Raw genomic sequence first — 14,527 nt, 5'->3', positions numbered from 1 at the left:
ATGCAACCAGGGCAGACCCTGCTTAGATATGGGGACAAGTCATGCTTGCTACCACAAGACCAGCTCTCCTCTCCACATTCAAACAAGTAAGATGTGTTCAATGTAACTGTGAAGAGATGCACACTGGGGTGACAATATCTCAATTGAACATATGCACTGATGGAGTCTGAGCTGTCTGTGACTGACCAGGAGAGGGATCCTAGGGTCATGGTGGACAACTCATTGAAATTGTCAACTCAGTGTCCAGCAGCTGTAAAAACGCAAGATCCATGCTAGAGATTATTGGGAAAGGGGCTGAAAATAACTGATTGTCAGGGCTTCTCTGTCGCGCACGACTCCTCAACGGCTCCCTGGCACGGCGACGGGCCCCTCCTTCATTGCTCAGAAGCCAGCGTCCCACATCTGAGCCCAGGCACCAAAGCCCCGTCTGGCTGCCCTGGGTGGCCGACTGCCTGTCGGCCACCGCTTTCAAGAGACCGCAGGATCCAGAGTTGGTTTTGCAGGATCTCGCTCAGAAATCTTGAAGACTTGAGAGATCTTGGGAGATTTCCAGCTGGCTTCCAAAATCTTGCGAGATCGTTAGCAATATTTCGAAGCTATATAAGGGACTCCAGACCGATGATGAGCGGCCAGACTGGGGAACCTACCCAAGGGGAAGGGAGCTCTGAGAACCAGAAGCCAGGGGCAAACTGAGCCAGCTCAGCAAGGTGGGTGTTCTGTGATGGTAACAGACACCCTGCCACCCTCAAAAGGAGACCAGTTCTAGGCTCTGAGTCTGGAGGCTCACCATAAGAGCAGACGGGGAAAAGGGAGCTTATGACACTGATATTAAAATGCCTTTATACAAATCTATGGTGCACCCACCTTTGAATACTGTATACAGTTATGGTCACCAGTTCTCAAAAGGTGATTATAGAATTGGAAGAGGCGCAGAAGAGGGCAACCAGGATCAGGGAAGTAAGGCAACAACATTTGGGGCTTCTTATCTTAGTTTATACCAGGGGTCATCCCATGAAACTGAATGCCAGGAAATTCAGGCCTGACAAAAGAAATTTTTTTCCCCACACAAGGGATGTGGAGATGGCCCCCCAGCTTGGATATCTTTAAGTGGAGCTGAGACAAATGTATGGAGAATCTCTATCAATGGCTACTAGTCCTGATAGGCTACCTCCATGTTCAGATGCCTCCAAAATAGCAGTTGCAGGGGAACAATGGCAAGAGAGGTAGCATGCCTTCATCTTCCAGGCGGTGTGGCTTCCCACTGTGTTGTGTGGGCCATTGTGTGAAACAAGGTGTTGGACTAGACAGGCCTTGGGCCTGATCCAGAAAGTGATGTCAGCTACCAAGTAGCTGATGTCAACTACCAAGATTCAAAAAGGCCTCAAGAGAAAGAGTATGCATTTATTGGCTTGAAGGTGACATGCTGATATTAATTTTTGCTTTGCTCAGCTATGCCAGAATCTGCTTCTGAATAGATAAAAATGTTTATATACAAAATAAAGAAAACTTCCTATATGGAGAAAGAGGATATATCCTTAAGGTTCCCTCTAATAAAGCCATATACAATTAAACTAAATTGTACAAATTGTTGCAGACACTGGCCACCATTTAAGATACTAGATCAGGAGAGGGTTTTTGGGATCACATGCTAAGAAAAACTCTAAGGCTTCATTATAAGCATAAGTAAAGTGTACCATCAAGTCGATTTCGACTCCTCGCACCCACAGAGCCCTGTGGTTGTCTTTAATAGAATACAGGAGGGGTTTACCATTGCCTCCTCCCATGCTGTATGAGCTGATGCCTTTCAGCATCTTCCTATATCGCTGCTGCCCAATATACCGTGTTTCCCCAAAAATAAGACAGTGTCTTATATTAATTTTAGCCCCCCAAAATGCACTAGGGCAATTAGCAGTACATCAGAAATTACTGCTAGGTCTTACTTTCAGGGTAGGTCTTACTTTCGGGGAAACAGGGTAGTACCAGCGGGGATTTAAACCGGTAACCTTCTGCTTGTTAGTCAAGCATTTCCCCACTGCACCACTTAAGGTGGCTCATTATAAGCATACAAAACACTTATATTTTATGGATCTTCTGAAATTTTCCTTTTCAGTTCCTGATTCCAGTCCTCCAAAGCTTGCAAGTAGTGCTACAGAATGACAAACATCTGCAAAATTCTGAGGCTGTTCTCACTATCAGCCTTACCATGCCTGGGCTGCCCCAGACAGGGTTAGGCTGGCCTTGAGAAGTGGCGGGATACTCACGGATCCTTCCACCCCCGCCTGCCTAACCCCCTTAACGAACCCGGCTTTTAGTTGAGGTCAAGGGTGCTCTCGCACCCTTAGCCCAGCTATGGGGTATTGTGTGACTCCTCCGGTTGCGTGCAGTCCAAGGTGTCACAGAGACCGGCACACAGAGTGACCGTCTGAGGGGGGAATCCCCAATGCAATGAGTGTTGCATTGAGGGATGCTCGGAGGCCGGAACAACAAGTTCCGGCCCCAGATCCCTCCGCCCTGCTCCACACTTCATGGAGCTGCACGGAACAGGGCTGCCCATGTGGACACATGGGAGGAATGCCGAAGAGGACCTGCTTGGTCATTTGGAGGGAAGAGAAGGTGAAAGTAGCCTCCCCCTCATGCTCTCCCCACACACGTGGGGGCAATCATCTGAACTGCCCCACTATTTTTTTAAATGGGGCTTTGTTGAACCCCCCATGGGGAAAACCTTTTTAAATCTGAATGATTAGGGTGAAGAGTTTGAGAAACTTGGGCACGGCTTTGAGAAGTTACATGCCAACAAATCAAAGTGGGATGAAATTCTAGAGAGATAAAGCCCACTTAGAAATCTATGAAATGCACAGCAAGGGCAGCTCAAGGTAATGGGAAAGAGGTATTTACCACTAGAAAGCCAATTAAAAATGTTCCAATTGTTTCAACAAAAGGATTAGAAAAGAATTATTTGGAACAGATGGCAATATCCTCTATTTTTAAAGTTGCTAGGAATACAATGCTCAGGTACTGAAAAACAAGCATGTCCTCCACCTTATTTTGCAAGCCCCACTGTGAGAGGATTTGATGACTCTATTTCTATGTAATTGAATAACTTGGTTTATCTGAAAGAAGCTGCCTAGAAGTATAGTCATAAAAACAAAGATAAATTAAAATATAAGGACTATGCTACCATCAAAGGAGAGGAGAATCCCCAAAATGAACTGACTAGAGGAACAATGGGGTGGTTGGCTGTAAGGTTTCACTGGCTATGATGACTGCACTTGCCTGGAATGCTTCAGTTGAGAAAAGGTACGTACTTTTAAAAATATAAATAATTATCTGGCTACCTTAGGCCAATCCAGGCAAGGGATTATTATTATTCTCTGAGCAGTGAGAAATTCCAGGCAGTCCTTTTACTGCCACTTTCCTTTGGGATGAGCAATGTCCGAACCAGCTTGGCAATGCAGGGAGGGGAACGGGGAGTGGGATCTTTTTAAAAAGGAGAGCAGGCCCTTGCCAGCGCTCCGCCACCACATGCAGCTTCCTGCTGCTGCGGTGCTTGTCCCAAGAAGCCACACATGGCACCGGCATGCACATGGCATCCGTGTATGCATGGGCACCATGGTGTTGCTGACCACACGAATGGTGCCCGTGCATGCATGGATGCCAAGTGCATGCAGGAGCCACGCACGGCTTCTTGGGACAAGTGCCACTGCAGAAGGAAGCTGCATGAGGTGGCGGAGAGCAGGGAAGGGCCTGCTCTCCTTTTTAAAAATGTTCCCGCTTCCCACGTTGCTGAACCAGTTTGGCCCCAAACACATCCCTACTTACTATATCTTTGTAATACAGTTGTAGAACAGACTTTGTAATATAGTGGTAGAAGTGCAAACGGCAACACAAATGGCAACATAACATCATCTGCTTGGCCTAATATCAGAACAACTCTCAGTAACTCCAGCCATTTCCAAGCTTCAACTTCTGTGTTCAGTTTTCGGGGCACACAGACTCTTCCGACAACACCTGAATTTTCAGTTCTAGTCTCCTACCACTGCAAATAAATAATTTTCCTACACCTTGGTTGAACTCAGGGAAACGATGAGAGATCTTCCGGTTTCTATTTTCTGACAAGTCTTGGATCATTCTTGAGTTAATCCAAGGTGAGCTAGGAAGGCTTGACCATCTCGGCAAAAGACTTAGGATAACATTATGCACACTTACTTGAAAGTACGTATGCAGAATTGAACTCAGCAAGACTAACTTTCAAGCAAACCTTGGATAGGATAGGGCTATCTACGGGTACCCATCTCTTCACTACAGTGAAGCTAAAACCAGTGGGAAATGAATATATAAACAGAAAAGGCTAACAAGCTCCTCTCCAGTCGTCCCCTTCAAATTTCAGCATCAGCAGCTGCATTTTATAAAAAACACTGAAAGATCCCTAAAAAGAGTCAAGGAACTATATACAACATCTAGTTCCATCCGAAGGGACCAAACTCAATAATTTTCATTCATTCTCTATGGTCCCTCAGGACATGAGTAATCTTGATTCTTTCAGAGAGATTAATCACCTGTTTAGATTGCACAATAAACTTTCTTTTTCCAAAACCTAGATCATGCCTTTAAAGCATGCCTAAAGGACTGCACAGAACTGTAATGGTGTGTTTTTTAAGGAAACACTTCACCCTTTAAAACAACAGCTGCTGCCATCTCCCCTGCATCACAATGACTTCTTAAGCTTTCCCAAGTTTCAAAGGTGGCTCAATATGAAATGTGTGCAGCTGTTTTTCAGAAGGGGAAAGTCAAAACTGCTGCGGGGTTCACAGAATCATTGAACAGCTCTCTGGATTGTGGTCACTATAAATAAGGAATATCAGGGGAAATGTAGCCCTGTTTTGAATAAGAAACATTACTGATTGCTGGAAATTTAGTTTGACTTTTTTGCACTACAAATGCTTGTTCTTCAGATATAGATCAAAACATGCATTTGACAACTTTAAAAATATAAGACTTCATGAACTGTACTAAGCATACACAGAAATTTCCTATCACAGTTCAGCCATGTACTAAATAAAACGCCTGTGAGAAATCCAACACATTCTGAAGACTTTACAATTTTTCAGCACATCCTGTGCCTAAAATACTTGCTGCCAAGTCACTGAGAGCTACTTGGAGCAAATGAAACTAAAGATCTAGTAAAACAAAAATGCTGCTATAAATACTTTAAAAACTAAGCAAAGTGATTTTTTAAAAATTCTAATTAAGCAGCATTTTTAAACAAGGTTTTGATTATAAAATAATGTTTGCTTACCACTGGAGATGGTGAAAGTGCAATGTTGCCTATAGAAGCTTTCAGTTCATCAACAGTTGCTGCACTCTTAAGAACGTCTTTAGACTGTAAGGGCTTGATCTTAATGTTGAATTTCTTGTGAGCCTCCTCTTCTTCTTCAGATTCACTTGAGGAATAAAAGTGCTTTCCTTTGGTAGGTAGATCACAGTTAAAGAGAAAAGCTATCAGACACAAAGTCAACCTTTTGAACTCATTGATACCGTGGGCACTACAGGAAATGGAATTTAGAAGAATTAGGTAAATATAAGGCAAAAAAGATTATCATTGACCAATTCTGGAGGAGTTGCTGTGTTAATCTAGTGCAGCAAAGATTGTTGGCACTTTAAAGCTTGACATTCTTAATGTGGCACAAACTTTCTTAGGTCAGATCTGCCAATGGCTCCTAGCCAAAGATATTACTAGCACATTTGACTTGTATGGCGAAGTGTTTAATCATTTTGGCTCAATATAAATTCCCTGCTGGCATTCCCATTATTTTTATGGCCACATTCTGTCTCAGCAGGCTTTGGAAGACTCACTATGTGTGCTGGAATTAAAAAACAGCAACAAAACTATCACAGCAACCATGTCATCAACCCACAATTGTTAGAGAGCTTGTAAACTCAGATGCAAAACAATTAAGGATATAGCCTGGTTCTTCTGGTCTGATGCTGTAGCCCTCTTCATCAAGCTCAGGTGAATTCTAGTGCAACAAGCAAAAGTAAAGCAATTAGATTACTTGCAAAACATAAAATAGGCTTAGCCACGACTCCTGATGCTCTTTAGCCCAACATATCTCTTTAATATGGTTATACTTGTTCAATAAACTAGTGGCATATATAACATTTTCCCCAGTCATGAAGGGCTAACTTGTGTGGAACATCTGCCCAGAAATCTGTTTTCAATGCTGAGGCTCAAGCATGCAAATAGCTCTGTTAATAAAACAATACTGCTGTTCAGAAATCCTGTACAAATCCTATACCAAAATTGATGCCAATATGGAAGACATCAAAAAAGAGGCATCCAAAAAGAATACAGATATGTCTGCATGAATGTCTTTTGCTAAAAGGGAGAACTTCCAGTCCCTGATAGAACATTCCCCCCCAAGATTCCCCTATTTTTTACAAACAGAACTCCACAAAATGATCCTACAGATTGGTCCCTGTATAGTAGAAGAGGCTAGTTCCTGGATCATGAAATACAATACATTCTCTACTTTTATTTATATGGCCATTTCATCTTTCACAACAAAACAAGCCTCTTCTGTTCTACAGAGGCACTTAGTTGACCGATGAAGGGGAAAAAAAAAAAAGCACTAAAAAGGACAGTTTGCTTGAACTATACTTTCTTGCATCCGCCCATGTAAGGAATCTCCCTCAAGGAATCTCCCTCAGTTTTTTCTAAAGCAACAAAAAGGGTTGCCAGAATACAAAGGCTGGAAAGGGTGTGTGACATACATGCTTCAAGGACTGCAGTGTAGCACTAAACGAAAGTATTGGGAATACTTATACTTTGGTTCGAGATTATGAAAAGGTCATAGCCTATTATCAGCTGGCAATTTCCAAAGAACTGAACAATAGAACTGATGACGGAAGAGCACTCTAGAGCTTAAGGAAGGCACACATTACACTCTGAAATTATGATCAAGCTATGCAATACAGTATACAGAATTACATTTGGGCATTTCTAGAGAGGTGAGAGAGAAAACAGATGAACTATGGTCAAATTTAAACTCTCAGATCTTCAAATGGTGCTTGGTCTAAGTTTCAACACAGACACCTCAATGATAACACCCACCCAGGCCCCAACTAGATAATAGCCTGAACACCATTAGACCATGGCTAAGACATCAACACATGATGGAAAATATTAACCACTACTTCCCAAACTATACGTGGTAAACCAATTTAAAAGGCCAAAAAAAAAGTTTCTTTCAAGTTTCTCCTCCAATTAATTCAAGCTGGTAATTCCACTTCCCAGAAGAAACACAGTCCAATGTGCCTAGAGAGTAAGTGTCCTTTGACTTGCTAAGCTGATTTTGAAGCAACAGAATGGATGGAAATATTGTTTCCAAGACTGAAAATGTACTAGAGGAAGTCCTATTGAAATTTAGCAGTTTAGTACTACTGAGTAATTGTCAGGATGTCAGCCACGGATCCTTGCAGCCTCTTCCACTCCATCAATCACAATGAAAACAATCCTTTCCTAGTGGGTACTATGAGGGTTGCCCACCACCCCCTCCACTACTTCCCACCATATACAACCGCTGGGCTGCCCCTAGGTGCTAGAGCAAGCAGCCACCCCTCCCTCATATTCAGTTCAGCAGCTGTGATGGCACTGGGCATCAGGCCAGTCAACCACTCTTCACCATGCCCAGCAACTGGTTGCTGCTGGGTGCAAGAGCCACCTGCTGAAACCTCCACCAAGTCTGGGCAAAAGTGCCACCTGCTGGCCCTGCATGATGCTCAACAGTTGGGTTGCTGCAACAGCTGCCAGTCGCTCCCTTCAGCAAGCCGGGCAGCTGGATTGCCACTGTGCATGAGGTCACACACTGGCCCTCCATCGAGTTCAGCAGCTGAGTTGCTGCCAGGCATAAGAGAGCCCTGGCTGCCGTCTTTTCACCATTCCCAACAGGTGGGCCATTGCTGGGCGCGAGGGCCATCCACTACCCCTTCAGCATGCTCAACAGCTGGGTTGCTGCTGTGCTCAAGGTCACCTGAGAAGAGAGCTGGTCTTGTGGTAGCAAGCATGACTTGTCCCCTTAAGCTAAGCAGGATCTGCCCTGGTTGCATACAAAAGGGAGACTAGAAGTGCAAGCGCTGTAAGTCTTAAGATATTCCCCTTAGGGGATGGAACCACTCTGGGAAGAGCATCTAGGCTCCAAGTTCCTTCTCTGGCATCTCCAAGATAGGACTGAGAGAGATTCCTGCCTGCAACCTTGGAGAAGCCACTGCCAGTCTGTGTAGACAATAATGAGCGAGAAGGTCCTATGGTCTGACTCAGTATATGGCAACTTCCTATGTTTCTATGTTCCACCTGCTGGCCCAAGCCCAGTGGCTAGGTTGGCAATGAACGGGGTGGGGGGCTCCCTCCATCATCCCTGACAACTAGGTGGCCACTGCACATGACAGCTGCGTGCCACTCCTTCCACTGTCTCCAATAGCTGGGTTGCCACTGGGTATGCCAAGCCCCCATCAGCAGGGTTGCTATATAAAGGGAAAGGACAGAGACCAAGGAAATGGGCAAAGGTGCTTGGCTTTGTCTCCCCCCCACACCTTTCCACACAGAGAAGACAAAAATGATGACCCTTGTCACTGTCTCTTGCTTCTTCCAAACAAGGTCGGGGTGGGGACATGGAGGTGGAGGCAGCCAATAGGTTTGGGGTTTCCAGCCAATCAGTCGGAGCCTGAGCCCCTTGGGCCAGGTGCTAATAATGCCAATGAATACAAGTCAGTCCTGGGCCATTTACTGGCCAGCAGCAACAGTGAACCAGATGGTAACTGCTTTGATCTCTTAATAAAATATCAAGTAGGTCTTGACTATTTGGATGTTCTATATGGCATGTATAATTTCAAGGCTACTGCAGTGTTTATCTATAGATATTTTTAAAAAGTAAAGAGGAAGAACCTCCCTCTTGCATCTATGCATACATGATTGGGAAGCCAGTCATTTTAGTAGCTTCCCATATCTAGATGTATGAATAGTAAAGATAAATATTGAGAACAAGATATATTTGAACATTCAGTTGTTGTTTTTTGGCTAAACTAAGATCAGATTCTTTCAGCTGAAATGTTAAATTTCTTCTAATGAACTTGGACATCTTCCATACCAATGGCAGAATTTGCCAGATGAAATGGAACTCTTCTCATTAGCATAATTGGTCTAATGTTTTATAGGCTCTTTTCAGTTCTTTCAAGGCAAGTTTACACAAGAACATAAAGTTTACACAAGAACATTCTGGAGTAAAATGCAGATTCAAATACACACCCACAGTGATAAAACACTATGAATTTATTGTTTTCCTCCAATGATTAGCAATTGCCAGTTCAATTACTCACCTAGATCCAGTTGTCAGTTCCAAAACAAACAGAGGGGATAGGAATTAATTTTTGTATTCTATTTGGCTATTGTCTTAGCCAGTTAACAAAGAAACCCAGCAGAGACTTACTACTAAAACATATGCAATGTGGGAGATCAGTGACAGGATCTCCTAGTGGTTTTCTTTAAATATGTCATAAAGACTAAGCTCCAGTTTGGATTGAATGAATGGTGCTGGGGAAGTGGGGGTGGGGGTGCTTATTTGCACCACACAATTTCCTTGATTTAACACACACTCAGAAACTGCTATTAACTCACAGTGGGAAAAGGCATGGGTCAGGCCACCCCCCACCCCCAGCGAAGTAAAGCCTCGCAGTGAGAGGAGGTCAGGACATAGTATCTGACCGAATCAGTACCCAACCCTTCACCCTGGTGTGGGACAGCCCACACCACTCACTAGGAGGCACCTCGACACGGGAAGAGTACGCGCACTCTGGTTAGTTAGGTACCTCATTGCAAGCACAGCAGGGAAATGACTTGCCTATCAAGTAAGAGGTTGCTGGTTCAAATCCCCACTGGTAAGATGGGAAACGCCTATATCGGACAGCAGCAATATAGGAAGGTCCTGAGAGGCATCATCTCACACTGCGCGGGAGAAGGCAATGGTAAACCCCTCCTGTATTCTACCAAAGGCAACCACAGGACTCTGTAGTCGCCAGGAGTCAACACGACTTGAGGACACAACTTTACCTTGGAGAGGAGAGCTGGTCTTGTGGTAGCAAGCATGACTTGTCCCCATAGCTAAGCAGGGTCTACCCTGGTTGCATATGAACGGGAGACATGAAGTGTGAGCACTGTAAGATATTCCCCTCAGGGGATGGAGCTGGTCTGGGAAGAGCAGAAGGTTCCAAGTTCCCTCCCTGGCTTCTCCAGTATAGGGCTGAGAGAGATTCCTGACTGCAACCTTGGAGAAGCTGCTGCCAGTCTGTGAAGACAATACTGAGCTAGGTTGCACCAATGGTCTGATTCAGTATAAGGCAGCTCCCTATTTTCCTAAGTCCTATTCACTGTACATTAATAACGTGGCCCTAATTTACTCCAACCAAGTGTGTCCTGTCTTGATTGGGGTCAGGGTGCAATGGTGCTGGGGAAGTGGGGGTGGGGGGGTGCTTATCTTCACCACACAATTTCCCTGATTTAACACACACTCAGAAATTGCTATTATCTCACAGTGGAAAAAAGCGAAGTGTAATAAGTTCATATTGTTTCATCACTATGGATGCATAATATAGGTATCTGCATTTCCGCCCGCTGCAAATCTAACAGCAAATTCAGTAGGTTACTTAGATCAATGAAACCACGCAGGGGAAAAGGTTGAACACACACCCCACACTGCTGATCATGCATCTCTTGCATCACATCTCTACCAGTCCTGTATAACCCCAATCACCTTCAAGAAAAGTTATTTCTCTGTGTACCAAATTTTAGGAGCCAATGGGTGCTTCTAATTGGGTCCATTTATCATTGCAGCAAGATGTTCAATATTCAGATATTATTTGTTTTGTGTTCTCAACATGGAACATGCTAAGAGACTACAAAAAAGTCAGCAAGAACCCTATGACTACCTAACTGAAATATGAAAAATAACATAACACACTTCGCTGAGAACACAGTTTGGCATGAATGTAAATTAGATTAGTCTTTACTTACATATCTTTCCCAGTCAATCTCTGAATAAAACCCATTTGGAGCACCATTTGTTCTCTTCTGCAATACACAGTTAAAAATGTTAAGTGTTTTTATTAGCAGAGAAATGACATGAAAATGTATTTGCTTCGCATACAATATCACAAAGTCACAGGTTTTCAGTTTGGAGTGTACGTATCTGGTCACTGAGCTAATGTGGGCTGAAGCGTCATACTGATCAGTATCTAGAAAGACAATACTAGACCCTCAATTCTCTTCCAGAAAGAAAGTTTCAATGTTTTAACTTTTGGGAAGAATTTTCCAAAACTCAGGGTCAGAGCAGGGATTACAGGGAAAGCCACTATATCTGTAATGGGGGAAATGTTATGGCTTATGGCCATAAGCCATAACAGTTCATAAATTTGAACCGAACTGATGGGTAAAATTAACACTTTCGGATTAGAATTTAGGGCATTTGTATTAAAACCTGTAAATTTATGCAGTATATAGGATGGCTGCTATTTCAGTCAAACTTAAGAAGGAAAAGCGATCTCAAAATGTTAATAAAATTGTACAGATACAAATCAAATATTTCATTTCAACAAACTGTTATCTTCAGAGTTTAAGGACAAAAATATGCCCATGTTTAAAATACTTTTGCACAGCATGTGCAGAATCAACCATGTTCAATTTCATTTCCAAATGTCTATCATGAGTACAATATATGTTTACTATGAATACCAATTTCAAGCCAAGCCTGGTGAACAAGGCAAGACAACCCACTTCCACTTCTAGTTGCTTGGCTCATTATCAGTTACAGCTGATCCAAATAAGACCTTACTGAATATTAGGAGAAGCTTCCAATACTAAGTAACTAAAGATAGCTACGTGCATTCATTCTATAAAATACATCAGCACTACAAAAAGAACCATATGCAGTTGGCCTTCCTATTTGGAGCACTGCGAGGGAAACATACACTGAAATGAGTAATGTATAAACAAGACCAAACATATACTTAAGAAATGTAAACAACCTCTGCCAAGCTTACAAACCATTCCAACCAACCCCCTGGAAGCTTTAAACTAATGTTCATGTCCTTACCGAAACTGTTTTTCCTCCTTCCTGTGCACACTCTGGTTTGCTATTGGAGGGTGGTTCATGAGGATGAGGGCTGGGTGGCTGGAATGGATTTTGGTTTTTATAGAAAAAGGGTTAAAGTATTGGGTGGTTTGAATTTTTTTGTTTGTTTAAAACACATGAAATGAAACTACATGGAGGAAGCAAGCTCAGTAAGCACTTTTCAAAGGCGTTATTTGCCAAAATCTACATGTAGCTGTTGTCAGACTCTTTTGGAGCAAATCACCAGGCTCTGTTCAGCAGAAATGAGGTCTGTTACACCTAAGTGGGGTGAATAAATATCCCTAATTTCAAAGACATTTTCAAGAACAACTGATTGATCAGATATAACTTTATGTCACATTTTAGAACCATATCCTCAAATCATTCGTCTTCTGCAGAGCCTCTTATTTTTTCTTGCACTCCTACCACTGGGCCACTGGAGCTTTGCGATATAATTCAGCATCTTTTGTTTAGCTGAACATGTCCCCCAAAGTACTGAGCTCTTGGGTGTTTTCATCAAGACTTTGTAAGAGAAAAATAATACTTAAAACAAACAAACACATGGCTTCTTATCCCGACCAGCAGCTGGGTAGGAAGAAGATTGAGCCAGGGTTTTTGAGCCGTGCACGCTCCCAAGAAAAAGTCATGTGCCAGCAAACATTGAAGAACAGGGTGGGAAAAGTGATAATGTGCTAGCTTCCATCTGGTTAGGATGGCTCAGGACTTGCTTTTCCTCCATTCTCGCTACAGCACTGGGTGCACGATCTGCATTGGCCACCACCATCCTGCCCAGTTTGAGGCTAGCAAACAAAACCTTCCCTCTTCTCCTACCTCAGTGACACACCACTGTTTCTTGGGAGTGCACATGAGACTTAGAACCTAGATGGATGCTTCTCCTGCCCTGGTTTTGCTCATCCGAACTAGCCCATGAAGTCTTTAGTTGTCCCAGGGGACACAGTTTTGCTCTATGTGCCAGCTCTTGTTCTACATACACATCACTACACAACACACACTGACAGCTACTTAATAAATAGTAGACTGTTTGTTGTTGCTTTAAGAAGACTAAAAACTCTGGTAACTTCCTCAGCCTCCTCTTTATTAAGCTGATTGGAATCCCTGTACTTGCAGTTTTTGAAGTCAGCATACAAGGGAGATGACATTATACTAACAGGAGACTGAGCATAAATCCCTGTACGTTAAGCTCATATTTCGCATCATCAGCACTTCTTCCAATATTCAACTTTAGAAAGAGAGTATGTACAAATTTAGATTATTCTCCTCCCATATACTTTAAAGGAAGTGTAATGTTATTTCTCTACAATGTGACATGTAGTATCACAGAGCTCACAGCATCTGGATAGCAAGGGACAATCTCAGAAAAGACATTACTTGCCATCAGATTTAAAGAAGTGCAGGCCTTAGAGACACACATACATACACGCAACCGCTGCTGTATTGCAGTGAGCACACAGGAAGAAGGGCAGCATGGCTGCAGCCCTATATCAAACAGACTGAGAAAATGAAACTGCGGGGAAAGTGGTGCCTGGTAGGCCGCCCTGCCCTTATGTTGCAAAGCTTCCTAAATTGCTATGATCTTACTGTTCTTTTACGGGATTTTCAGGGACCACAGACTACGATGGACATTGCAAAAAGGAAGAAACAAGGGGCAGTACAAACACATTACCTACTTAGCTGCTCTGGTAGAAACAAAGAGAATGTGGGTCTAGACATGATGTGAGAGATCTGTGTTTGATTCCCCTAACATCTTTTTCTTTGGCTAAAAGCAACTGCTGGAGGGACTTAATATGGATCAGTGCTGTAATGCCCGAGGAGGGTTGTTGTTTTTAAATCCTTCCCCCCCAAAACTTTGAACAACAGAAGGCAAAGAGACAGATACACATATTATATCTGCCCTCCATGGCTAATAGCAGCTTAAGATGGTAGATGCATTTAAGTGGTAGAAACAGCATATAAGGGGTAACCATCCCTCCCCAGCACTGTGGCCGTGGTCTAAAATTGCCTCCTTTACAATGGCTTTTAACTAAAGAAAAATAGATTGTCAGATCCTATCATAATCTGTTGCACTGGGCTGTGTGTCTCTTTCCCCTAGCTTAGATTTAGCCTGTAAGCCTTCCAGTCTGCCATACAGACCAAGGGAAAGGATCCGCATGGAAGGGCTACAACTTTTTTTCTGCTGAACAGAGCCTTGATGCAGCCATCAAATGAAGTTTGGAGCTCCACATGTGGTCTGCTTTCTCTTTTTCTTTTAAAAGAAAAAGAAAAAGAAACCCTGAAAGCACTTGACAGGACACAATGGGGATGCAAAAGGGTGTGTTGATGCAGCTTCCAATCTACAGCTTTGATCCTAA

General features: G+C 43.2%; 1 protein-coding gene across 13 annotated transcripts in view; it reads right to left on the bottom strand.

The window, feature by feature from the left end:
• SGIP1 (SH3GL interacting endocytic adaptor 1) overlaps positions 1–14,527 on the bottom strand; it is a 221,250-nt gene that overhangs the window by 110,428 nt on the left and 96,295 nt on the right. For 7 of the 13 annotated variants that reach the window (XM_053246554.1, XM_053246549.1, XM_053246552.1 and 4 more), the window contains 4 exons: positions 12,141–12,218; positions 11,063–11,119; positions 5,963–6,017; positions 5,297–5,472 (listed from right to left, as the gene is read on the bottom strand). In XM_053246554.1, the coding sequence (XP_053102529.1) occupies positions 5,297–5,472; positions 5,963–6,017; positions 11,063–11,119; positions 12,141–12,218 (366 nt within the window). The remainder of the gene's footprint in view (positions 1–5,296; positions 5,473–5,962; positions 6,018–11,062; positions 11,120–12,140; positions 12,219–14,527) is intronic. The other 6 variants (XM_053246556.1, XM_053246555.1, XM_053246553.1 and 3 more) reach the window with 1 other exon arrangement.

Source organism: Hemicordylus capensis, chromosome 4 (assembly GCF_027244095.1).
Source record: "Hemicordylus capensis ecotype Gifberg chromosome 4, rHemCap1.1.pri, whole genome shotgun sequence".
Lineage (NCBI taxonomy): Eukaryota > Metazoa > Chordata > Lepidosauria > Squamata > Cordylidae > Hemicordylus > Hemicordylus capensis.
The sequence above is the reverse complement of the archived record's forward strand: the minus strand, read 5'-3'. Positions and strand labels throughout refer to the sequence as shown.